The 27,327-nt window shown below is 37.6% G+C and overlaps 1 protein-coding gene across 1 annotated transcript; it reads right to left on the bottom strand.

Annotated features, from left to right (window-relative positions):
* Window positions 1-442: 442 nt before the first annotated feature.
* On the bottom strand, window positions 443-27,327 carry LOC140170744 (uncharacterized). The gene is made up of 9 exons (XM_072193973.1): window positions 27,187-27,327; window positions 23,803-23,936; window positions 18,485-18,647; window positions 15,206-15,256; window positions 9,643-9,839; window positions 8,106-8,240; window positions 6,705-6,795; window positions 1,986-2,114; window positions 443-699 (listed from the first exon to the last, which is right to left on the bottom strand). Exons 2-9 carry the CDS (start codon window positions 23,914-23,916, stop codon window positions 443-445), a joined length of 1,137 nt encoding a protein of 378 aa, XP_072050074.1. The 5' UTR covers window positions 23,917-23,936; window positions 27,187-27,327.

Here is a 27,327-nt window from a genome sequence, read left to right as displayed (position 1 = left end):
TGTTGACAATTGAGTATTACAATTGGACTTATATTTTCCATCGTACATACGCTAAATCGCTACTATTTATGGTGGATATCAGAAACAAACGCCAACTATTTAGCCTGAACACAAATCTGCATGAAAGACACGATCAAGCGTGGGATATGTCTCGTGTAAGAGACTGATGTTTACGTCAATTTGTCCAAATCTAACGTTGCCGAAAAATGACGAAAATTTGCACTTTTCTCTCCATTACTGTCATATTGTGAAGTGCCAAATAACGGAGGTATTAGTTCATGTTAGGGAAATATTTCACCTGATGACCTCATGTTAACATTGGTTAAATAAGCTGTAATTTCGCTCGTACCTTGATTCATGACATTTCCTGTTCGTGTTCGACCATTTGATCCCTTAGCTTACTGAATAAATACCGCTCACTGCACCTGGGTTTCCCGAACTTTTACGATCTTGATTTGAAATGATCTATTTCAACGTCAAAGAACAATGATAGACTGATGAGAAACACTTGCCAGGGGTGGTCTGACCACTCTGAAAAACGCACACAAAATTCTGGACTGACAGACTTACTTAAACATGTTCCATTTTTGAACATGTAGGTCTCACTGCATGTGCAGTTATATTCCTCTCCATAGGGATGACACTCCCCATTTTCACCACACTTGGTTACGTATGGATCTGCTGTACTACATGGATTAGCTGATTTAGGGATAGAAAAAAAGAACATTATTTTGAACATACACACATTTTGGCGCCATTTTACAACATGGTATGTCACCCTTTAACAGGAAAGTTCCACCAGAGTTTATCATACAAGGAAAAATGCACAATTCGTGGGTGGCGTGCCTGATTGTAAAACCTAACCCACATATTTAGGGTAATTAACCGTTTGGCTACCAACACGTTAACCCTAACACTGACCCATGCTTTTTGGTATTGGAAGTCAGAGAAGATCCGATTTTTTCAAGAAGAAGAAGAATTTTGGACTTGGCACCCCCCGGGATTCGAACCTTTGACCCCTCGCATGCCAAGCGAACGACCGCGGACCGGTAGCTGCTCGGGTTATTGCTGCCCGGCCAGCAATTCCGTGAGCATATCACACTTCGGGTGATTGCGTCATCGCAGACCCTGGGATGCATGCATGTTATGAATTTTTCATCGTGGTATTTTGTGGTTTTTACTGGTGTTAGGGGTAATGGACACTCTAATCTGGAAAAATACATCTTTTTAACCCTAACACTGACCCATGCTTTTTGGTATCGGAAGTCAGAGAAGATCCGATTTTTTCAAGAAGAAGAAGAATTTTGGACTTGGCACCCCCCGGGATTCGAACCTTTGACCCCTCGCATGCCAAGCGAACGACCGCGGACCGGTAGCTGCTCGGGTTATTGCTGCCCGGCCAGCAATTCCGTGAGCATATCACACTTCGGGTGATTGCGTCATCGCAGACCCTGGGATGCATGCATGTTATGAATTTTTCATTGTGGTATTTTGTGGTTTTTACTGGTGTTAGGGGTAATGCTTCAAAACGAAATCTTATACACGCAGACGTTTTTCTGTGCGTTTTCCAGACATTGCATTTGCCGTTATTCGCATTTATTTTCGGTTCTCTGGGATAGACTTGTCTGTTGACAAGGGGCAGTATACAGTGAACGGCTCTTTTCAGAGCATCCAAACCTCTTACATTAGCAGATAGGCGATGTCTCCCTGTTCTGTTGACAAGGGCAGTATTTACAGTGAACGGCTCTCTCATTCGGCTAACCCCCTAAAATTTACTAATTGTTTTGGTTCTCCATTACAAGCTTTTGGTTCTTGGCTGTGATTTTCTGCTCTAGTGAAAAGTTTTGTTACAGCGCTTAGTTTTTCTTCTGGATGTTTGCCGCTGCGTAAAAACCATGTGAAAAACGCTGCGGTAAAATTGCCTCTATGTTTGTCACAAAACGCACACAAAATGTCAAACTATAATTCTGGCCTGAAAGACTTACTTAAACATGTTCCATTTTTGAACATGTGGGTCTCATTGCAGGTGCAGTTATATTCCTCTCCATAGAGATGACACGTCCCATTTTCACCACACTTGTCTACATCTGGGTCTGCTGTACTACATGGATTAGCTGATTTAGGGATAGAAAAAAAGAACATTATTTTGAACATACACACATTTTGGCGCAATTTTACAACATGGTATGTCACCCTTTAACAGGAAAGTTCCACCAGAGTTTATCATAAAAGGAAAAATGTACAATTCGTGGGTGGCGCGCCTGATTGTAAAACCTACATATTTAGGGTAATTAACCGTTTGGCTACCAACACATTAATGCTTCAAAACGAAATCTTATACACGTAGACGTTTTTCTGTGCGTTTTCCAGGCATTTCATTTGCCGTTATTCGCATTTATTTTCGGTTCTCCAAATTTTGGGATAGACTTGTCTGTTGACATAGGGCCGTCTTCAGTGAACGGCTCTTTTCAGAGCCACCAAACCTCTTACATTAGCAGATAGGCGATGTCTGCCTGTTCTCTGTTGACAAGGGCAGTATTTACAGTGAACGACTCTCTCATTCAGCAAACCCCCTAAAACTTACTGATTGTTTTGGTTCTCCATTACAAGCTTTTGGTTCTTGGCTGTGATTTTCTGCTCTAGTGAAAAGTTTTGTTACAGCGCTTAGTTTTTTCTTCTGGATGTTTGCCGCTGCGTAAAACCATGAGAAAAACGCTGCGGTAAAATTGCCTCTATGGTTGTCACAAAACGCACACAAAATGTCAAACTATAATTCTGGCCTGAAAGACTTACTTAAACATGTTCCATTTTTGAACATGTGGGTCTCACTGCATGTGCAGTTATATTTCTCTCCATAGGGATGACACTCCCCATATTCACCACACTTGGTTACGTCTGGATCTGCTGTACTACATGGATTAGCTGATTTAGGGATAGAAAAAAATAACATTATTTTGAACATACGCACATTTTGGCGCAATTTTACAACATGGTATGTCACCCTTTAACAGGAAAGTTCCACCAGAGTTTATCATACAAGGAAAAATGCACAATGGTGGCGTGCCTGATTGTAAAACCTAACCCACATATTTAGGGTAATCAACCGTTTGGCTACCAACACATTAATGCTTCAAAACGAAATCTTATACACGCAGACGTTTATCTGTGCGTTTTCCAGACATTGATACTTGATAAGTATAAAGCGCAGATGACAGGTATGGTGGTAAAGTGCCATCGAAGTGACAAAAAGCCAGTACAGCAAGTTTAAATTGAATACACAATTCGACGGGCAGCCAGTGACGCTCGATGAGGATTGGTGTAATATGCTCATGCTTTCTTTTTTTGACAATAAGACGGGCTGCACAATTTTGAACTCGTTGGAGACGGTTGAGTTGATAAGCAGTGACACCTGCCAAGATGGAATTGCAGAAATCGAGCAGCGAAAGTATTGAATTAACCAGACATAATGTTGTTTTATCAGACAAATATGGAATGACGCCCTCTAACACCCTCTGAACAGGAAGGTGCCACTAGTGCTTATCATACGTATCAACGATAAATGCAACCCGCCAGCTAGGTAAGCAGAATCGGATAGCATTACACTACCTAGTATACCAATATTGACTGGCTATGAGGGGCATGGTTAAAATTATAGGCCCGCGGTGATCTCAAAACCATGACAATGCCCCGAGGCGTAGCCGAGGGGCATAGTCATGGTTTTGAGATCACCGCGGGCCCATAATTTTAACCATACCCCGAATAAAAAGCAGTTCATATTTGTTTTATATACCAAATCTTAAGATTCTTGTCATCTGTTTGGTTAAAAGCATCGATTTTGGAAAGAGAAAGTAATAGTTTCAATGCGAACGGCACAGACGATTTCCGAGTAATTATAGCGCGCGAAAACATTAACGCGTGCGTAATATCATTTTACGCTAGGAACAAAGCACACGCAGAACTATGCCAGGGGAATAGTTATTTTTGCGGGCATAGTCAAAACTATGCCCGCTCTTTTAACCAATCAGATGGCGGGAATCTTTAGATGAGGTATATAACTGGGGATGTAAACCCCCAGCTAGGTAATTAACTTCCGACCAGTTATATTTTTTTTTAAATCATGTTCATCATCTGCACGTTATTATATCCACAACAACAGGGACATTCTGCATGGTGAAATCTGAGTAGTGGCTGACGTCACCTCTTGGAGGTCAGTGAAATTAGAGTTGTGACTGGGTTGCAGCAAGGGGTGGTTTTATTACCCAATTGGGTAATCAACTTCCAGCGGCAAGTCTCATTCTACCTTTGATCTCTGTTCTGACCATATACTTCCGTGATATGTGCAAGTGACGTAGCATTTTGAATTTGTTGCCAGAAGAGGAAGCATTCCAAATAGCATTACAGTACCTAACTGGCGTGTAAACCCCCAAGCTAGGTAAAGACACCCTGAGTACACAAGTTAACAAGTCTATGTTGATTCAATTCGTCGATCATCAACCTCATTTCAATATAATGGTTGACATCAGGTTGATAATCACCGTCGATTTCATGAACTCGTTGATCATGAACCTGATTTTGAACCCAACACGTGAAGTTGATATCGGGTTGAAATGCGGTTGAAATTTGGTCAATATCAGCTTGAAATGCTGACACACATCAACAGTCAGTCGTGAGCACGCTCAAACGCTGCTCTGTGTGAAAGTAAATATGCATAACAACCAGTGCGCGTAATGCTCCGTGGCCAATTATGCATACTAATTAGCTCATGACATTCCCCTGTTTGAAGAGCTCCCATTTCTTTGTTTTAACACGAAAAATTACGAAACTTTCAAATTATCATGCCAACCCAATGAACTTGCAAAAAAAAAAAAAGAAGTAGATCCAAGTTTATTTGGATGAATAAATAGCGTGTGTTTTGAACTAGCACATTTCAGTACAAATGTCGGAAAAAACACAGTATTAAATTCCATTTTTCTGCGGTAATTGAAATAACACATTCGTATAATTCAAAAATCTGACCGATATAAAGGTTTTGAATACAAATATCTCGAAAAATCCGTACGAATTGGCGTAAATCGACCAGGAGGTAGACACTTTTTTGGGAAGGTAAAATGAGGTTCGAGAACAATCAGCCCATGACATTTCCCTGTTTGAAGAGCTCTAATTTCTTTATTTTAACACGAAAAATTATCACTCTCTCAAATTAGCATTCCAAACTAGTGAACTTGCATGTCACAAAAAAGAAGGAAATCAAAGATTATTTAGATGAAAAATAAACGTGTGTTTTGAACTAAACAATTTCAGTAAAAAGTTGGGAAAAAAGCATCATACTTAAACTTAATTTTGTATTTGTAATTAAAATAACACAATCGTAAAAATCACAAATATGAAAGATAAAACGGTTTTGTACACAAATGCCACAAAAATGTTGTACAAATTGACGTAAATCACCCGGGAGGTAGACAGTTGTCGGCGAAGAGGGAAATGAGCTTTGAAAATATTCAGGTTTTTTAAAACTTTTTGTTTACTTATTTATGCTGTGGCGAACTTAAACGCGTATCACACTGTACACCACTTGCATAGCGCGAGCGTCACGCAAAGTTAACCGCGCGCCGGCGCGGTATTTGTGTTAGGGCGCATACAACCCGAATGTTGATTGATAGGTGACACAAAAAATACCACGAGAAAGGCCTGCAATTCGGTAAAATTCGCATTTTTCCATCATTTTTGAAGAACAATTTAGACACTTAATCTAAATAACACATACCTATAAATATACCAAACGAAGCGGAATTATGTGAACTACGTGAAAATGAAGTCAAAAAAGTTCATGATTAGGTAAATCGGAGGGAGGTAGACGAATGTCGCCTAAGGTTTTCAATTTGGAAAAATTGAACAAAAAGTTAGTGTCATTTAAATGATCAAAACAACAAAAATAAAGCAAACTTGGTCTCGTTTTTTGTCACTGAATTAAATGTACATGTCTCCTTAGCAATTTGGAAGCAATTTTGAAATGTTTTTCAGAAAACAGATGACAGTATATACCTTATCTTTCAGGTCAGCCAGTGCTGAGTGTGTTTTTGTCTAAATTATTGTACACGGATTGCGAGCGAGAAACCATGAGATTCTTCGAGAAGCTCATTTCACAACTAGCCGATTCAGCTCATTAGCGACCGTGCTCACGACTGACTGTCAATGTTGAAACAATGTCGATTTGACTTTGATGAAAACAATTTTAACCGTTGAAATTGCGACATAATCAACATTATTATATCAACCCTGTGCCCAATGGGCAGTGTCTGGCGATTGAACACTTGTCTTACATGTTTTAACACTAAACATTATATCTAAGAATTCAACATGTCATATCTGATTTTGGTTTTCAAGTTGTTTAATCGAGAGTGTTTTAAATATCTAGACACTGTTTTTGTTTTGCTGTGTAAATGTCTATAGCATGATCAGCAATGTTGATAGTCATCTTCAAATTGATATTAGGGTTAGGATTATTAGAGGTTAGGGGTACTAATTTATTATGGTCAGGATTAGAATTAGGATTAGGATTAAGAGATAAGGGCTAGGTTTATGGTTAGTGGTGGCGACCACTATTCTATCGTTACTCAAAGAAACTTTACAAAACATGCAGAGTGACTAGCTACATCTATAAGGTCAGCATCTCTCATGCCACATACAAAAATACCAATCATTACCTATCACGCAAAATGGAGATGATATAGACACCGGACAAGTTGTTCGTGTACCGTCTAAACGGCATGTTTTGTATGTTGGCAATGCCTGCACCTGAAGGTTGAATGAAGTATAATAAATTGGACTTAAGTACAATTTACAACACCTGCAAAATAAAACACTGCTAAAACACTGGGTATAATTTTGCCCAACAATGAGCCAAGTATGAACAAATGAATGTTTGGATAAAAAAACAATTCTATTGAAAACAATAAGAATTACCTATAATAGTTGAAATGTTCATAGTCGACCATGCATCTGGGAAAAAATTCCAAGTGCTGTAACAGTGTAACAACCTAAACTGTTACCTATAATACAAAATGGTTTTGACATCTTCATTGGACATCCACCTCGAAGATCATTCCCATCCGCGTCCAAGCAGGGTTTTTTTGGTTAGATAAGCTTGCAACTAGTAAAGCAAAAATGCTAAAGTTTTACCACGAAAGATGAGCCAATCATCTTGAGATTAGCAATATTATTACCAATCTCCAATAACACGACATTCCAATTGGCCAGATCCAACCCCAATCTAGACTAAAGTGGTCCCTGAAAGCAGGAAAGTGCAACCCTGCTGAAAGTAACTGCATCCCATACGGGTCAAACCCGGTTAACCGATAAATCAGCAGTACTTGGAAAAAATCGTGTCGCACACATTGAATTCTAGTTTTCACGAATGCTTTAACTTCAATTGTTTTCTTTTGTATAAACAACCACACTACACTCATAATGTTTTTTTAAACTACGGCAGGTTGTTTGAGGGATTTATGGTCAAAACACTGTGTCGCAGGTGAAATATTTTTGATATTTAATGTTGCTCATTCTTAACCAGACGTGCATTCATTTGGAACATGGCTCGTATTTGAAGTAACAATCTATACTGATACAAAGCAGCGAAAAATTAAATGCCATGGCCTACTTTGAGTTTTTAAAAATACCATCGAAATATGTCGCAAGTTTTCGTGAAACCTACCTTACCCCGATATGTCAACACGTACCTTTGTGGTTACAAACACTGAAATTGAACCAATCACACCCGAAAATACAACCCGTTTTTGCGGGAAATTTGCAAACTACTTTTATTGGCTATATTGAAGTAAAGTGGGTAGAAACTGCTGACATGGCAAATATAACACACATGCATTGATAGGATAAAGTAACTTGACTTCGATGATCCAATTACAATTGGAAGCATTAAGATCCTTAAGATCAGTGAACATCACCGTGGTGACATTTTGGAATGTCCCATTGCAGTCTGGCCTGCTTCTCCTACCAAATGTTGTAGTTTTAAAGGACGAGATACAGAATTGTGTTAGCTGTTATATCTTTGGCTTAGAAAATTTTTTCATACATGCTACAAAACTTACCAAAGATATAAAGCAACTTTTATGAATGTCATTGTATTCATTGTAAGTCATTTCTGGAAGCTTAAGGGTCATTGTCAGGGTGAAGTTACTCTCTGGCGTGCAACTTCCATGTGTGATATTAAAACCAACAGGAGGCTGAAAAGAACAAAAAAAAGTGAGAAAAGTTGATTTTTCCTTCAAATTTCAATTACTTAAATCATGTGATTTGATGTATTTAATTTATTATTGTACATTATTAGATCATGTTGTAAGACAAATACAACATGCTTTTGGGGAAAGTTGTGGAAACTACTATGTGTTTGCTGATTTTGACTACTTCCCGATAGTCAAAAATCAGCCAACATCTCGGTACCAGTAGTTTTCACTACTTTCCAGAAAATAAGCATGTCTTATTTATTTTACTATACCTCATATAAATATTTTCTCTATCACATGCCTATTTGTAAACAAATAACCAATGTGCAAGCACAATTACCATGTTGGTGTTTACATCTTCTCGATCAGCATGGTAAGGTAACTAAAGATTAAGTCTGTGACTTACAGGTTTGTATCTACGGGATATTCTATAAGTTATGTTATTCCTATTTTCTTTTACAAAGACTCAAAACTCAAATTCCAAACTCATTTTGGGAAACCATATTAAAAACCTTAAATGGGTCTACTTTTGTGATGCAAGTGAAATAAGCAAGATATTTTGCATATACAAACATTTTTATATCTTTTTCCTGAACCTTTATTAGGGGAGGGCATTGAACAGGTGCACCTCCAATGTGTGCCAAAATCACTTGCACCCTTTGACCAAGAATTGCTTGCCCATCCTCTTGTGTATTGTACCAAATAATGCTTATACGCTACCTAATATTCCTCTTGTTAGCTTAATGATTACAATTCTCCCTTGATAAGTCCAGTTTCCTATCGTCCACCTGGTCTTGTTCAATGGTACAGACATTTTGTATATTCAAGCGTTTTTTCCTATACCTTTCATGGGCCCGTGTGTCAAACTCATTTGACACTCTCACCACACCAAACATTGTTTGCATCTCCCTTTATGTGCACCTGCCAACAGTTCAGATTTGATCTGATTTTTCAGATTTTTGAAACTCCAAAAAATCTGATCAATCAGATTTTTCAAAGCTTTCAGAGAACAAATTAGGTAAAACCCCGGGTAAAACAAAAATAACCCAATATGCATGAGCAATGTACATCTGAATATCTAAATCAATTTTTAATGTTAAATCACCTTTTAGGGTATTTTCCAAATCAATAACCAGGGTCCTATCCAAGGGGGTGCAGAGGGTGTGTGTGCACCCCTGGGTCTATGTCTCAAACATGTGACATCAGTCTATTTTGGGGCTTTTCTTGCTACGGTGCACCACGGGGTCTAATGTTTCTGGGTATGCCCCTGTGAGTGTGCAGATTTTCTATTGTTCTATTGCTGGCAGGTATGCTTTGTGGCTTGCCAAAGAATGCTTGCTCCTACAAATACTAGCATTTATCCAGGGGTACACATATTTACTGCACCAGAATGTAAGCTTACCTTAGTCATGTCTAGTATATTGCCACTATAAGTGTAGTGTCCAACTGTCCAACTGGTTATGTTAAAATAGTACAGCAACACTTTGTATCTGTTAAATGATTTCAACTCTTCCGGTGCTTGATCAAATTCTATTTTCACAGTTTCATAACTCCCCGACCGAACCTGCTGAGCTTTTTGGCATTTAGGGCGCCACCGTCCTGGAAAAATTCATCATCGCATAAAAGATTAAACTCACAAGTAATATAACACAACCATGTTTCCATATTATACTAACCATTAGTGTTATATCCTTTATCTTCCCATCACCACCAAAAACAAGCACTTTATAATGGTCAAAATCAAAAGGAGCAAGGTCAAAGGTCACTTCTATATTGCGATAAATACCATCTGATATTATTTGCTTTGGTTTAATGCATTTTGGATGCCACAAACCTGCAAGACAATGATTGAAATTGAAAATTATTAGGTGTACAAGATATTTGTATGAATTTTAGGCACAAGTTATCCTACACTTTTCATTATCAATATTTTCTGTCACCAAGTGTTCACCGGGGTGCTCATCCATCAAAGTTTATATTTCATATCATGGAAGTAAGAGACATGGAAGCTGGTCGATCCAACACCTATTGAATTATTTACGTAACATTCTATACAGGGTACGTATCAAGCTATTGTGATAACAATGTAGTCAGCGTGTCTTTGATGTGGATCAGACTTGCCGCCTTTGTTGCCAGTTCGTTTATTTAAAGGTTTATTATTTTGAGCAAAAATCGTGTTTTTCTTGATTATGTTTCAAGTATGTTGTTTTTATTCGGAAAAAAGTGACAGGGATGTTAGATTTGTAATCCATAATTACAGAAATCCATTCAAAATATCGATTTCTACCCTATACTTACAGATTTTCTTAAACTTCAAAATATTGGAAATCATGCATTTACGTCTAAACCGCTAATTAGCGGTAATAATTGATATGCGCACTTGGCACATGCTTTACATTATAAAATGAATCCTGCATCTATTTGTGTGCCTGGGCTGCCTGAAATTGCTGTTGACCAGAATGTTCCAGAGTCGGGTATTATCTTTACATTTTGCGTAAAATAAATTGTATTTCATTTCATTTTCTGTTTTAAAACTGCTATCTGAAAGTCTAGCATATATATACATTTAATCGGTAGGTTTTCACATAATTACATACTTTTAATAAAATTCTATAAATTAAACTGATAGCATTCTGACCATTACGTAGGGATTTTATAAAATCTGTTTGTGTTCATAAAACTAGTCATGCACTGCGGTAATATAACACAGCCCATTGTCAAGACTTAGGAAACGACCTCATACTGCTATTGATTTTTAAGCGGGAACTTTGATTTTAGACATGGTACACGTTGACCATGCGATGACTCAATTGTTCCACTTTCAACTGTACTGCTTTTGTTCAGTATCGCGGCAAGTATGATACTCACTTTGATGTAGTATTTGACCAGCTTCCATGTGTATTACTTCCATGTTCATATGAAGCTGCTGTTTATAGAAAACATCTTGCTGACCTTACTAGGCAAATCTGGCCAGTATAACTGCCTATGCAGAGAGTAGTTATTCTTGAGAGGGCACTCACCTCATTTGCATGGCAAAATTACCCGTCTCCTCTGCAGCCAATTTGGTTTCGCTCCATCGAAATCAAGCTGGTCACGGAGGAGACTACTTTCCTTTGTGTTTGTTCATTTGTGTATGGAGAGCCCTTCTTGGAGTCCGTTTGGACTCAGGCTACGCTCTCAGCTAGAGTCCGACGCTGCATTGTACTAGAAACACCTTCTCTGTGAACTCGCTAGAGCAAGGAAAATAAAACTGGTTTCATTACTATCTGTTTTTGAGCTTTTTTTGCAGGTCTGCGACCATGGTGTTACCACAACTGTCTTTGCGTCATTAACATGTGCTGGAGTCTAGCACAGGTCAACCAAAGTCCCGGATTTTAATAAGACAATAATGATTGACACACACACCAGGAAGTTTCTCATCCAAAAGAATGAGAAAATTTAAATTCTCACCATTTTGGCCGTTTCTCATCAAAATGTCCGTTTTCTCATCCAAAACTTCCTTTAGTGTATTAAGTTAGCTTAGGCCTATTGATCCTAAATTTGCTGGTAGGGTAAAACTCGTTTTAGGGGGGTGTTTAAAAAAGTTGGCCACACATGCGTATAGGCCCATAGACATACCAACCTAGACCTATAACTGCCCATCCCTGACCGTGGCAGTAGGTGAAGCCACGTATCCAAGGTGATTTTGGTCGGGTGGTCGGACGCGGAGAAATAAGCGTTCATGTCTGGAGAGAAAGACGCGCTCGTTTGCGTGATTGTTGCGCCATTATCGCTCGCGTCAAATGCAACATGTTCCATAGACGCGAACATATCTGCTTGCTTGCGTCCGGGTATGCGTCCTTATCAAAGTCGTTGCTAAGCAGCGTCGGCTTCACTACGCGAACCAAAGTCATAGGTCTAGGTTCTCGTTTGTCTGGGTATAGGCCTACATTATCATACTTGAGTGCCCCTCGCCGGTGAAATTTGAGACTCATTTGGTCACCGTCCTAAGCGTCCTTGCCCACACGAGTCGCCAAAGAGTAGGCCCTACCCGGCATTATTAATTATTAGTGGTTAGCCTCCCTAAATACAGTCGCGTATCGTGTTGTCAATTATCGTTACTTGTGTCCATGGATATGACCCCATGTATAAGTAGGCCCCTAGTCTTCATAGAATTCACACAGTCTATGCCATGTCATTTACGGATACAAAGAGGATAATAATGTTGAGGGCGCCCACAAAATCTTACACCGTCTTACACAATGTTCCAAGGCAAAGTTCAGTTTAATATTTACTCATCGTAAAAATACAGACGTTTTATTATGTGATGATGTTGTCTGGATGGGTGGACAGTTGTCACACTGTGGAAAAACAACAACCGGGAATCCGCATTCATTTACAAATAGCATTAAATTAGTATCACATAGTGGCCTCCGTGCAGTGGAAAACCTTAATTCTTTCATCAAAAAGAAATGAAAATGACAAAAAAAACCCGGATCCACCTGTACGCCTATAAAATGGGCACAGAAATTTGTCTCAAATATGAATGAATTTTAAGAAACATACGGGATATGATGAACCAATGACCTGACGCCATGATAGTAGGATCTATTAGTCGTTTTATATACAATGTATATACCGTGTTGTCATAATACCAATATTTGACATAATATATAACGAGTAATATTTAGTATTGTAAATATGCAGTTCATATGCACAAACGAACACTGATCTTTATGATATTCAGGTTGTTGTAGATCTCATATAACATGTCATATAGGAGGTCATATGTGTTGACCTTCTCCTATTGTATTTGTTCATCTGTGTATGGAGAGGATTAGCGCCATTAAAACTCCATCAGTATTTGGGCGTAGTTCAGTGAACTCACCAGATTGCTATTCCAAGTACTTTGATAAATACAGATAATATGTATTAATGGGTCGAGGCGATTGCATTGAAAAACTAATAAATTATTCATAACAGTTACGTAATCAATCGATAGTGCGGACACTTTTCATTTACAAACCACCAAAATTCGTAATCTTTTAGCGTTGGAAAAGAAACCACGTGAATAGAGTGTCATCCCCCTGTGCCTATGTTTCAATATATTGACTGAATGGACAATGTAGTTAAGCAAACTACAACCACGGAATAGGCCTGGAAGCGGCACTAGAAATTAGCATGAAGCCGCATTTATATGTAAATAGCGTATTGTTATTTAAATTTGCGCCCAGACGTATTGAGGGCGACAGTCATGTTATCCAGACAGAGAATGTCTTGATGCGCCAGGCATGTCAAATTGCTGAGTGAATGTGTATAAATCCCCTTTCTGTATAGGTAATAAGCTAGTACATTTCGTGTTCCAGTTTGTTATAACAAAAAATAAGTATTATATTAAATATATTAAGTGTATAAACTTTGAAATTGACGTGAATTTGAAGCGCTGAGCTCCAAATCTAGCTAAATCGTGTAGTGTGAAATTATGCTGTGTGACCCCCTCTGCGTGGTAGAATTATATTCATAAAACATTGAATTTAACATATAATATGGGCAGCCAACCACGATTTATCAGCATTTAAAATATATATTAATTAACAAAGATAAATAATCAACAGTACAAATGACAATTTAACTAGTAAACAAGTCTGAAATCTTAAAATGTTGCCACGTGATTTCCCGAACACATGATATGTCTACATGTGACCATTATTCAGATTTACCGAAGTATTTGGAGTATGGTGCACGGCTTGCAGGCAACTGTGTATTTCTTTACCTCCGTATAAAATCAATAATTCATGCTGGGAGCCAAGTAACATTCTGTCTGCTTAGTGCATATTGGTATTTTATTTTACTTGAGAGCATATAGAAATACATAAAGACGAATAAGGCGCCATGATAGAAAGCTATGGAAGGTCAGGTCGGGTATCAAAGGTTATTTTAACTTCAAATACTACTTGTGTTTCACACCTTGCCTCTGTCACGTATTTCCTTCATATTATTGACCTCAAGTCCTAATTTTGACTTTGCTATTGCAAAATGTCATTTCATATCAAATTAGTAGACTTTCTTTGAAAAAACATATCACTGGTGCCTGATGGGAATATCCGTCCGCCATTTCATTAAACTGGATCGTTTTCGCCTGGTTTGCGCCCAGATGTATTGAGGGCGCGCTATACTCTCATTGAACAGGCAAAGTTCGCAAAACTAACAACGTTGTTATTTGCCAATATCAATTAACATGATCCAAGGGTCGAACATGAATTATTCATAACGGATCGATAACTGGCCTCACTTTCTAGCTAGTAAACCAGCGGAATTTTTCATAGGTTTTGCGTTGCTAATAGAACAACCGTGAATTTAGTGTCACCCCCTTGCTACAACCTTGGCGGAAAAGGTTGCCACACCTGAGCGTTAATTGGCCAACATCCTTCCCCGCTCCCCTATTGCAATGTTGATTTGGACAAAATCGTCATCATTTCTACATTACAGTCTCCCAACATTGAAAAATGAGGGGTGGGGAAGGGGCGAGTGTAAGCTGCATGTACATTTACGACTATTATACAAAATAATACGGAACTATCACATATTTGGCTCCGATTGCGTGCTTTTAACACCAGAACGTGCAGGTGTGGCAACAAATTTCCGCCAAGGTTGTAGGTGGTTGCCTGTGTCAGCAAGGTTTGAGTGACAAACTGCTAAGGGACAAAATCAAAACTCAACCACCGGTTGACCGCCGGTTCCGTCCAGTTCCATCCTGTAGTTGCAATTGTTCTAAACAATGATAACCGGACTGAACCGCTGGTCGAGTTTTGATTCCATCCCTAAATCTTAAAATCAGCTGAAGTTGGGATAGGATATAGCAGGCAGGCAGGGCAGCAAACAAAAATGTGCAGTCCTTTGCACCGGCAGTCCAGTAAGAACTGCATGTACATATCGCTGTTGTTCTTCATACCCATAAATAATAAGCTTGTTAATCCATATTTTACCTTCAGGGCTCCATTCACAACGTTTGTCTCCAGGTTTTTTCTCAGAACTACCTGTATAAGTGAAACAATACAAAAGTTTTTCAAGCTGTAGACTCTGTCATTTCTGTCCTGACTGAATACAATACTATTAGTTACTATGCAAGCTTGGGTGAGATGTATATTATCTCTATAGTTTGATCAGCTCGTAATAGCCGGGAAATGTTATAGCTTTTACCACTACGCCGAAAAGTAGACCCACGTTAAGAGTGCTATTAATTGACCTGCCTGGTCTATATATTTTGTGTTAAAGAAAGTAGACAAAGTATAGGACTTGAATTAATAATTTGTGATGCTTCTGGCGAGATGTCACAAGACAATTCTCAAAATAAAATATATTGATATTAATCCGCGATGTTATAGAGACCGCCAATTACGAGCTGATCAAAGTATAGTAGAGGAACTTGTGCATGGTGAGACCTATGTCAAAATATATTCATGTTCCCCGACTATAGCTAATCCACATCTCACCCTAATAAAGCTGAGCCTATATAACAAATGTATCATACCCAGATGAAACACATCCTCTTTTGTGCCAATTATTTGTCATTTCTTATTCAGTGAACATGGTCTAATTTGTAATCAGATAGGATTAGATTTACGCTTAGGGTTATGTTTAGGGATTAGGTTTAGGTTATAGGTCAGGAATAGGGTGAAGGTTAGGGTTATGGTAAGGGTTAGGGTTTATAGCTAAGTTATGGGTATTTTGGACTAGTGACACTTCGGACTATTGACTCGTAACCAAATTTTCAGTCTTTTTAATCAGGACAAAGGAGTGATTCTCAATCTTTTAGCAATTGAAGTCGTGAACAAATTTGATCCATTTGAATATTCAGTCAAAGGAATCAATTTACATAGTTTTCAATCTTTTGATGATTGCAATTAGGGATACATCCATTCCAATTGAAAATATTTACTATAAAAAGTTTGAAATCTCGTTCCAGGCAATGCAACATATACCATTTGGCAGTTAAACGACAGTAAATTAGGAGTAACACTTGATTGGATGGTGAACCCAGTCTTCAAAATTTATTTATTTATTTATTTATAACATTCGGCCGAAGCCAGGCTAAACCTAAATCCACGATTTCTCTGTGTTACAAAATTCAAATTCCGTGTTACAAATTGGAAGATTTGCGTGATTTTCCATTTTCCACTATAAAGCACCGAAAAGTTAAAACAAACATGTTTTAAAAGTGTATTTTGTCTTACCTTTTACTCTAGTATGGCCAGAATTTTGCATTGTAGGCCTATAATTAATGTTAGAATGGGTTCTTTAATGGTTGATTACTGCTAAATAATCACTTTTCTTTGTTTTATTTTGCAAATCAACACACAAGTTAGACATTTTACACAATTTTTACTATTTTGTGGCATCTTCAAATTTCCGTGAGCAAACCTTGAATTCTGTGAATTTTTCTGTTTTTCCGTATCACGGAGAAATCGTGGCTTTAGCTAAACCCAATAGTACTCATTAAATTCAAGGGATGCCATCCGGATATGACGGGACAGGGATATGGGAAGAGGTCCGATTTTAGACGCAGGGAGGAAAACCGGAGGACTCAGAGAAAAACCTGCGAGGACGAGCATGGATCGGCAACCAAACTCACATGTGGCACCGTGGGGAATTGAACCCCAGCCACAGTGGTGAGAAGCGAATGAGAAGGCCACTACAGTAACCCGCCCTATCTCTAACCCGTCAATCATAAAATCAATCTTAATCCATTTAGATTGATTCCCATCATCAAAAGTCAAACGATTGAAATATCAATCAATTCTCGCTATTCACAATAAGGGCGCCGCCAGCGGTTTGCGATGTAATCTTGATGTATCATTCGAAAAGGTCGACATCCAAGTCCGCGCAATACGAATATTACCATGCTACATAGGAACACTTGACAATATTTGTTAGTTTGTCAAAATAAAGGTGTTACACGCGAATCGATATGCAATAATACTAAATAATGTGATTTGAAATGTGCACAAGTCATTTTTTCTCTATCGATTTGCGTGTAATACAGTTATATTGACAAACTAAAAAATATTGTCACGTGTTCCTATGTAATAGCATGGTAATATTCGTATTGCGCGGACTTGGATGTCGACCTTTTCCCATGATCCATCACGATTACATCGCAAACCGCTGGCGGCGCCCTTATTGTGAATAGCGAGAATTTTGGAGAGTACATACACCACATTTCGCCATAATACATTCTAGAAACGCTTGCTGTTAGAATAAGAAAAATTTTAATGCTAATTTATTGCACATTCTAGGGAAGCGTGGATACCTTTTTAAAATAACCGAGTGAGAGGGTTTTCAAGAAAATATTTTTCCTGTCAAAACTGAAGCATCCTCTGCATAAAAGAAAATATGAATATTAACTGCACATCATATATAACGATTCGTGATACCCAATTGTGGCACATTTGATGTCGTTTAAGAAGCAGAGAATTTTATTTCAATTTAATATACGCCAAAATATTTTTTTGATTGAGCAAAAATAAGGATAGAAAAAACGTTGAAAATCCTATGTGAATATTACATTAGACCCGGCAAAAGATTACTGTTTCGTTTTTATGGTAATCTAATCTTTTATTTCCTGAAAAAACATTTGGGGTCTAAAATGGATTTTTTATGTAATTGATAAAAACATCGAACGTGTATACAAGAAAATGGTAGGTTTTCCTCTATAGTATTTTACTGACCATGGAAATGTACTGAGACACAAGCACGTGTCAAAATCGATATAATGTATTGTCCGTACAGACGCCCAGTTATCATGTTTATTATTGGATTTTTTTTGTATAAAACACGCAGTTAACAATAATTGAGCGCTAATAATACACATAAATGTTTTTAGGCAAATAAAATTCCAAAATATGGTACGTTTTCTGCCTTTGCTTGTCACGTGGTAGGCCTATGTTGAAGTTGCGATTATATATCTTCAAAATATCAAATGAATTCCAAGAAGACAAGTGGTCGAGTGGTCTAAGGCGCTGGGTTCATAGTGTATCCAAAGCAGTCCGCCGCCGTGAGTTCAAACCCCGCCTCCGCCAAACTTTAATGAAGTAAAATTAAAATTTTACTTTTAAAAAATTTCATATTGGGGAAATGTGACTGGCAGAATTTATGTATGGCGTGGAGTGGTGTGGAGAGTACAAGCACGCTGGGGTTAAAGAACTTTTGATTGATAGATGAGCAAGTTATGGAGCCTCAAGATTGAATTATACCAGATGACTTACTTGGCTTGACAGCATCATATGGGTAGTTTTTGACCACTGCTGTATCATGGGGATATCCTGCAACACTGTAGTCTACAGGAAGTGTCCGCATAATGAAATCATATCCAGCTCCTGGTTTGATGCCACAAAAACACTCATAGATGAACTCCCTGGCAACATATTTCTGTATTATAATGACAAGATGTTAAAGTTATGATGTCAGAACCCCTGTTTCTTACCTCTGAAGACTTTACCAAGCTATCACTTGAAAGCAAGAGCAAGGACCTGAGGGAGGGCCCCATGCACTGACAGTGGCACAGCCAGAGTATTTGAGGGTGAGGGACTTGCCTACCCACAGTGGCGGCACCACAATTTTTTTTTTTTCCGGGGGCATGGGGGGGGTAAAGTGAATTATTCATGTTCTCCCAACATTAAGTGGTTTTGATTTGATTTGATTTTATTCGGTATCTCCATATTGCACATACAACAATACAAGGTAAATAGATATAAAATGCTTTAAGATAAATAACATATAATACACAAAAACCAAAGCAAGGAGATATCACAGGATAGCCCTTTAAGCCCAAAGGCTTATTTCCGAAGGGGTCCTTTATACATAGAAGGGCAAAAGGCATACATACATATAAAACATACAAAGAAATATATATACAAGTGAATATTAAAAGCAAAATAAAATCTTTAAACATGATTAAAATCATTAGAAACTAAATTTGGTTAAAAAGATGAGTTTTTACAGACCTTTTGAAACTTGGTTTATTAGAAATTGATTTGATTGCACTTGGTAAGCTGGCCCAATCCTGAATGGCATTATAATAAAAAGAGCCAGAAGTGATGGTAGTGGATTTTGGAACACGAAAATTTTGAGCACTGTTTTTAGTACTATATTGGTGCACATTTGAAACTCTGGTAAAATTTGAACTAAGATAGTCTGGGCCAACTTCATTAAAAATATCAAAAACATGGTTCAACCTGAGTTGTTTAGCCCTATTTTGTATGTTAAGGAAATTAAGATCTTTAAAATCATCTTCTGTAATATGATACATGCAATTCTTATTTAAAATAAATCTGATAACTTTGTTTTGAGCAATTTGTAAGCTTTTACTCATCTGCTTATGTGTGCCAGCATGCCAAGAAGAAATAGAGTAATCAAACAAACAAAGTACAAGAGCAGAGCATAAAATTTTCTTGATATTTTGATCAAGAAACTTTGCCTGTCTGTAAAGAAATTTGAGTCTAGAATTTACTTTTTTATGACACCAAGACCCATTTCGTCACCATTCAAGCACTGGTCAATAGTAAGGCCTAAGTATTTGACTGAGGGAGTAGCATGAATTGTTTGCACATGCCCTTCACACTCAATGGTATAATTTTGCCAATTTTTCAATTTACGTTTTGTTCCAAAAAGAATGAGTTCTGTTTTACCCATGTGGAGAGAAAGTTTATTATCTATGAGCCATTTGTTACAGCTTTCGAGATTTTTGCTAAGCTGCTGCCCAATTTTCAACGGATCTTTATCAGAAACCAAAAGAGCGCTATCGTCTGCATACTGAAGGAGCATACAGTCAACACAGTTGGGCATGTCGTTCACGTAACAAAGGAACAAAATGGGACCCAAGATACTCCCCTGTGGAACTCCACATGTTAAAGCCATAGAGTTGGAGTCTGAGCCATTAACATTAACAATCTGAGATCTGCAATTCAGATATGACTCAAACCATTTAGTGGAGTTCATTCCCAGAGCAGTAAGCTTTTGACATAAAATAGAGTGATTAACACTGTCGAATGCTTTCTGGATGTCAAGAAGCACCATTCCAGTAAACAGACCAGCACTGATTTGGTTTCTGATATGATCTTGAAGATAGATAAGACATGTGTCTGTGGAATATTTACCTCTAAAACCTGACTGAAATTTAAATAAGATGTTATTTTCCGTGAGATACCTGTTAAATTGTACAAACACTGCCTTCTCCAAATACTAACAGGTCTGTAGTTGCCTACTTCCAACCTGCTCTTCTTTTTATATAATGGTTTGACCTTGGCAATTTTCATTTCACTTGGAAACACTTCAGTCCTGATAGAGAGATTAATAATAGATGTAATTGGAGTTTTAATGACTTCTGCAGCATCTTTCAGAAAACGAGCCGGCAAGCCATCTAAGCCAGTGCTTTTATCGATGTTAAGATTGGTTAGCTCATCATAGACAAAGGTCTCACTGACCTCATGGAGATCAAAGGATCCATTCCTGATATGACTGTAATAGCTTTGGAACCTGTTGGAGTTAACATCATAAAGACCACTTGGCTCAGGTAGCTCACCAACAAGTTTGGCAGCAACTCCAGTAAAGAATTTGTTGAAATGATTAGCAACTTCTTTGTTCTCAAAACACTTTTTACCATCAATATCTAAAACCATATTGGTAGAGTCTTTTGTTTTGTTTTGGTACCCAAGCTCTTTGAGATTTTTCCAGAGCTTTTTAGAATCATTTTTTTTTGCCTCAATCTTATGCAACATGTACTGTTGTTTAGCAGATCTTATCTCTCTTTGGACTTTATTACGTAACTTACAGTACTCTTTATAATACTCAGACATATGCTTGTTTTTATCAAATTTTGCAAGCAAACAGTCTCTTTCTCTGATGTTATCAATAATCTCACTTGTCATCCATGGTTCAGAGCGTTGTTTAATCCGAACTTCCCTTAGAGGAGCAACAGAGTCAAGAGTGTTCAAGAATATGTTACAAAACATGGACCAAGCTCTATCAACATCGTTACATAACAATATTTCAGACCAGTCAGTTTCAGACAACTTATCAATAAAAGATTCCTTGCTGTAATTCTTTAAAGATCTTACTTTAACTCTTTTATGTTCGTTGAATGTTGCTTTGGGTGGCTTCCTTGTACAGTACGTGAAAAAGTGATCACTTAACCCAGTTGTTACCACACCATATTGACTGATTACATTGTCATAATTACATATAATGTGATCAAGAGCAGACTTTGTGGTAGGGGTGATTCTAGTTGGGGTATGAATAAGTTGTTTATGTCCAAACAAGTGCAACATGTTAGCATATTTGGTGTAAATTCGGTCTTTACGTAAAGCACACATGTTCATATCACCCAAAATAATCACTTCAGAATCAGCAGGCAATTTTGAAAGGACATTCTCAAGATTGTTGATAAATTGCGAATGCTTTTCAGGCCTGTAACAGGAACCAACAATAAAAGGTTTGCATCTTGGTAGCAAAATCTCAGTCCAAATAGCTTCCATTTTGGGAATGTCTAAATCAGGCCTGGGATTAAATGCCAAATCAGAATGAATGTAGATGCAGGTACCGCCGCCATTTTTGTTACGGTCCTTACGGATAACAGAGAAATTAGGAATGTTGATTTCATTATCGGTGACTGAATCATCCAGCCATGTTTCACAGACAGTAATTATTTTGGCTCTAGTATTGGATGCAATCAGTTTTAATTCACTCATTTTGGGACAAACAGAACGGGCATTGAGATTGATAATGTGAATACCCTTCTTAGAAAAGGTTTTAAAACATCGTCAGAGTCAATATTGTTTATTTTAATATTGTTTATTTTACAGTTTCTATCATCTTTCCTTGTGGAGATCCGGTGTCCTGGCTAACGTTGTTATTTTCAGGCTCAACTTCATTTGGCGAATCTGTGCGGAATCTTATCCTGGGACCTTTTCCTCTATGAGTTACAGGCATGGAATTGATCTTTAAAGATCTAAGACATTTCCAAACATCAGGGTTGATATGAGTGGATTTTCCATAGTCTTTGAATTCAAGTAGTTTGTCACGATCATAAGTAATGCGATGGCCAAAGTTCGACGTTTGGGATGGTGATGGACATTGGTCAGGTCCGGGGTTAGGGTTTACATCACCAGCAACAAGGAGGCGGAGATGAAAAGTAGCATCAGAGTTATGGTGGTATGGAATACGTGCTTTTAAAAACCAGAAGTTGTTATGCTCTGATGTATAAGGGTTGGAAATCTGGGATGAACATAACACAGATCATATTGCACAGTATATTGTATAGGAGTCAAAGGACACCATAGTTCATCATATGTTGTTGTTTGTACATATTGACCACCATGAGAAACTGTCAATAGAGTTACAAGTACTTGAAACCAGCAGGTCAGCATCACTATTGTAGTTCTTGTAAACAGTCACTTTAAATAATTGATGTTCCCATTAAAGTTGGCTTACCAAGCATGAGTAGAGTTTGAAGTGGCTCTAGTACAGTGCAGAAAGGGTTAACAGTAACTGTATGCTATACTGTAGTCTAGGTAGTTCTGAGGTCCATCAAATTTTAGAAACTTTAAAAGATAATTTCTTACTTCAAAAGCAGATCCAGTTCAAATAAATATCATCAGTAGATGGAGCAGTCTATAATAAACACTTGTACATAGCAGAATACCAACAATACTCCACAAAAACCATATAAAACAGCACAAAATTACAGAGGTTGAGGAGGCGACCTGCTGGTGCACAACCTCTTCAAATTGGCGTGGTGTGGAAAGTGGAGGGAATAAAGCATGATCGAAATGTAACCATAAAAATAAAAAAATTTGTGAATTTTGCAAGTGCAGTTCATTTGCAAACTTTGTACAAATTTCATGTCGCAGAAACATAAAATCAGGGTTTACAGTACATGAAGAGAAACATTGATACCACAATATTATAAATCGTGAATACCACTGAAGATTTACATCCCATATCCATGAGAATCTTGATTGATCATAGCGTCGTACCAGATTAAAAGATGGTTGATAATTGACAAAATATGTTATAACTATTCTCTTTTAAGAATTTTAGGATAATATTTAAATGATTTGTATGTCTCATGCCTTTTTTTTGCTAAAATAAGCTCAATTTATTCCCTCTTCAGAATTTTAAGATGATGTTTTAAATGATTTGTATGTTTTAGTCATTTTTTACAGAAATTACTTCAACTTTGCTTCACTGTAGCCAAAATGTTTTAAATTTCCATCCCCAAAATGAGGAAAAGTTGTAAAAACTGAATTTTAGTATAGCAAGAGGCCCAAATTTCTTGGAAAATATTGATGGGGCCACTTTCAAATTCTCAGTGGCACACCCCTAACTAAACTTGATTACCCTGAGCGCGCCAACAATCAGCCAAAATTGTCAAAAGTGGCTGAAAAGAACAAAAATTGGTAATTTGTTGAAAGGTGGGGGACACGTCCCCCTGGGATTGACGCCCATGCCCTGAGGGCTTCAGAAACACCTGTTGCTCTAAACAAAGCCCCTACAGAATAACACTCATTTGGAATTCCATTCTTACCTGATTGACATAGTCCTGGACAGCATAGTAGTCAGTGCTTCCTCCATGATCATGATTCTGACAAAAGTACAGGCTGAGGTCTGCAGAATTACGGCCTCGCAACGTAAACTGCATACCTTTGATTTTGTTAGCAACTGAAATACAAGGCAAATATTGAATAATTTGAAGGTTAAAGATAATAAGGTGCACTTAAAGCCATATTATTACATTTCCATAAAAAATTAGTATTTACTTTCCATAAACTGTTAGCTTTTATTGTCAAATATGTCCCCTTTTTAATTTTGAGCCGAACAACTGGGGTAAAGCAAAAAAAATTGGAATTTACTACAAGTGCTGATAACGCCAATGCGTGTCACTCCGTTGGTCCTGCTACAGTACGATTCCCGCATGCCATATACATACTGTCTTATGAACATCGCATACACATTTGATTAATATTTTCATCGTAATAATTAAACGATGGTTCCTGCGTTTTATTCAAAATCTCGGATTTTGACAAAACTACAGCACCTACAGTCTTGATTTTTGCAGGGTATGTTAGTTAAATAAAGTACATTATATTCGTATGAACAACAGAATTCTGAAAAATATTGAGGGCATACTCCTCAGCAAATGTTACAATATGGCTTTAAATACATCATCCTCAGCAAATGTTACAATATGGCTTTAAATACAGGGTGTCCCCAAATGATCTATACAGTGTTTGAAAAAAAATATTACAAATATAAAATGAACAGTCTAATTTTAATATGTGAAATACATTGGCACATATGTCAGACACCTACTTATTCTGTTACTTTCATTGAGATAGCTTGACTTGTTTTGGTGCGACATTTATATTATTTTATATTATTTATATTAAATGGACGAAAACTGTATTGCGTAATTCACAGTGCAACTGCCTCATAACACATGAATGTTTTATCACCATTGTATCGTCCAGCCGTACTGTGTAATAATAATGGAAAAATCATACATTATTTTTTTAGGAAATGTACCAAATTTGGTACAGATATAGAACTTAAAACACAGAATAATTCTTCATAAGGGATTAAGTGAAAATGTTCAATACGGTATGAGTTCAGCTCATGTTGAAAAACATACTTTTTCCTGTGATTTCAACCACAATTTTACCCCAAAATGTCATCATTGCAGAGGATATTAACATCTCAAAGAAACTTTTACGTAGCTGCAGCAGGTTTGCCAATATACTGTGGACAGTATACATATTTAGGGATTTTATAACCTAAAAAACAGTTGACCAATAATCAGGGACTTATGTTTGTGTCGGACTCTTGTGCCTAAAAATGGCTGCGTTAACAGTTTTTCACCAATTTTTCTCAAATTGGGACACATGTTTAGGGATTTTTTTCTCAAATCGGGACCCATATTTAGGGATTTCTTGCAATAAAGATACCCATTATACTCTGATCATCTCTTAATAGGCGGGGACTCATAACATCGTGGATTGATATAGAATGGCGTACACACAGCTTGGCGCAGCAGTTACGTGAACTGCGCTTTGTGTTTTGCGTGAAGACGCGTGCTTTTGTGAATTTACGCGTGCATAAGTTGGAACTTTATTGACTCGCGCAGTAACAAAAACCAAATAATTTCCGCCTATTTTAAAAGAGCTGATCATAGTACAGAGCGGCACATCTTTGTATACCTTGTATATGTATAGATACCCCCAGGTGTATAGGCCTACTTGTTGTGTACATTTTAAGTGGTAGGACAAATAAAGGCTAAAATGTGTTAAGGATTGTCTTAGCATAGCAAGGTGAGAAGCAGTTTGGCACCCAAAGCTTCAAGAAAGTGCAAAACAAGTGGGGCACCCGCTTGCGACGTACCTGATTTGTTTTTGACAAAAGAGATGAAAAGCAGACATCCTCCACAAACGCATTATTTTGAGTTTGAGCAACTATATTACTGATACAGACTGCTGTAAAAACATGTATTATTGTAATACCAATCTATATTGTAATGTTTTTGTGGAGGGTGTCTGCCTTTCGTCTCTGGTCAAAAAAAAGAAAGAAAGAAAATACACCCTCATTTTGAGGCATTTATGCTTGTATATAGATGTAATTCTATGGTATATTAACCCTAACCGCCTAAGGGCTTTTTGGCGACGGGAAGGGAAAGAAGGAAGGAATAAAGAGAGAAAACAAAGAAAGAAGTTGTTTGCTCTGGGTGGGATTCGAATCCGAGACCCCTCGCATGCCAACCACTGGGTTGGCGACACTTTGCCACGGGTCTTGAGCTTCGCTGGCCAGAGAAACCATGCCTATATATCATTTAGGGCGATTGCGTCATCACACCACGTCGGATCCGGATGCACAGCGCATCATGATGCAGTCATGTCTGCAGTAGAATTCATCTCGACCTTTGCAGGACTTAACCCCATTAAAAGCTATTAAACCAAGATAACACTCATTGAAACAGCTCAACTGATTAAATCGGATCTTCTCTGGTTGTGCACAAGTGACTGTTTTCATGTGCGATATCGCAATAAAGCTGGTATTCATAGCTTCAGTTGAGTAACCGATTATAAAGGAAACGAAAGGAAACAATGTTATGTGTGGCTTTGTTCACGAAATCAGACAATGTCGTGCTTTTTGTAAACCAGCATTCTTGAAAATGAGCAACATAATGATTTTTGACTTAACACGGTTTGGAAATAATTTCTTCATATTTTTGGTGTTATCTGTCGTTTACATGTCCTTCCTAAAACACAAAAGTACGACCCTCTCCAAACACCTAAATTAGCTAAAAATTTAGGACATGTTACAAAACTATATTGTCTAGAATTTTAGAAGAGTACTTTTAATATTGGCCGGTTATTTTTCACACAGCGACGTTAACTAGGCAATGTACTATTACCTATAACATTAACTAAAACACCAAAGTACGAATATTTCCAAACATCTAAATTAGCTAAAAATTTAGGACATGTTAAAAAACTATATTTTCTAGAACTTTAGAAGAGTACTTTTAATATTGGCCGGTTATTTTTCACACAGCGACGTTAACTAGTCATATCCCCATACTGTTAACGTAGGGCTATTTGTAAAGGTCACGCGTCAATGGGAAAGAGCACTGTGTATTGTGTATAGGAAAACGGACAGTAACTGCAGTATGTATCAAGTAGTATTTTGTAGTATACAGGCGGGTTAGGGTTAAGCCCAAATCAGTTGGTGGTAAATTCCTAGGGTAAATACGTTGACGATTTTAGTATATCAATGGGGGACCCTATGTGGGGGAGATTGCTTTAGTATATCAATGGGGACCCTATGTGGGGGAGATTGCAACAATCCCTGGTTTTTACATTGTATATGAGGGTTAGCATTAGCATATGCATAGTGAGAGTTATTCAATGATATTTACAGTGTTCACTGAGCTTGTATTTGATCCTGAGACAAGTATATTCGCCAGCAGTATCTGGATCGCCTGTGATATTGACACCAAAGTTTTTAGTGAAGTCTTCAATGACGATATCATGAGCTGGACAGGTCTTTCATCAACGTT

The sequence above is a fragment of the Amphiura filiformis genome, chromosome 15, assembly GCF_039555335.1.
Source record: "Amphiura filiformis chromosome 15, Afil_fr2py, whole genome shotgun sequence".
NCBI lineage: Eukaryota > Metazoa > Echinodermata > Ophiuroidea > Amphilepidida > Amphiuridae > Amphiura > Amphiura filiformis.
Note: the sequence above shows the minus strand (reverse complement) of the source record. Positions and strands in the feature narration are given on the sequence as shown.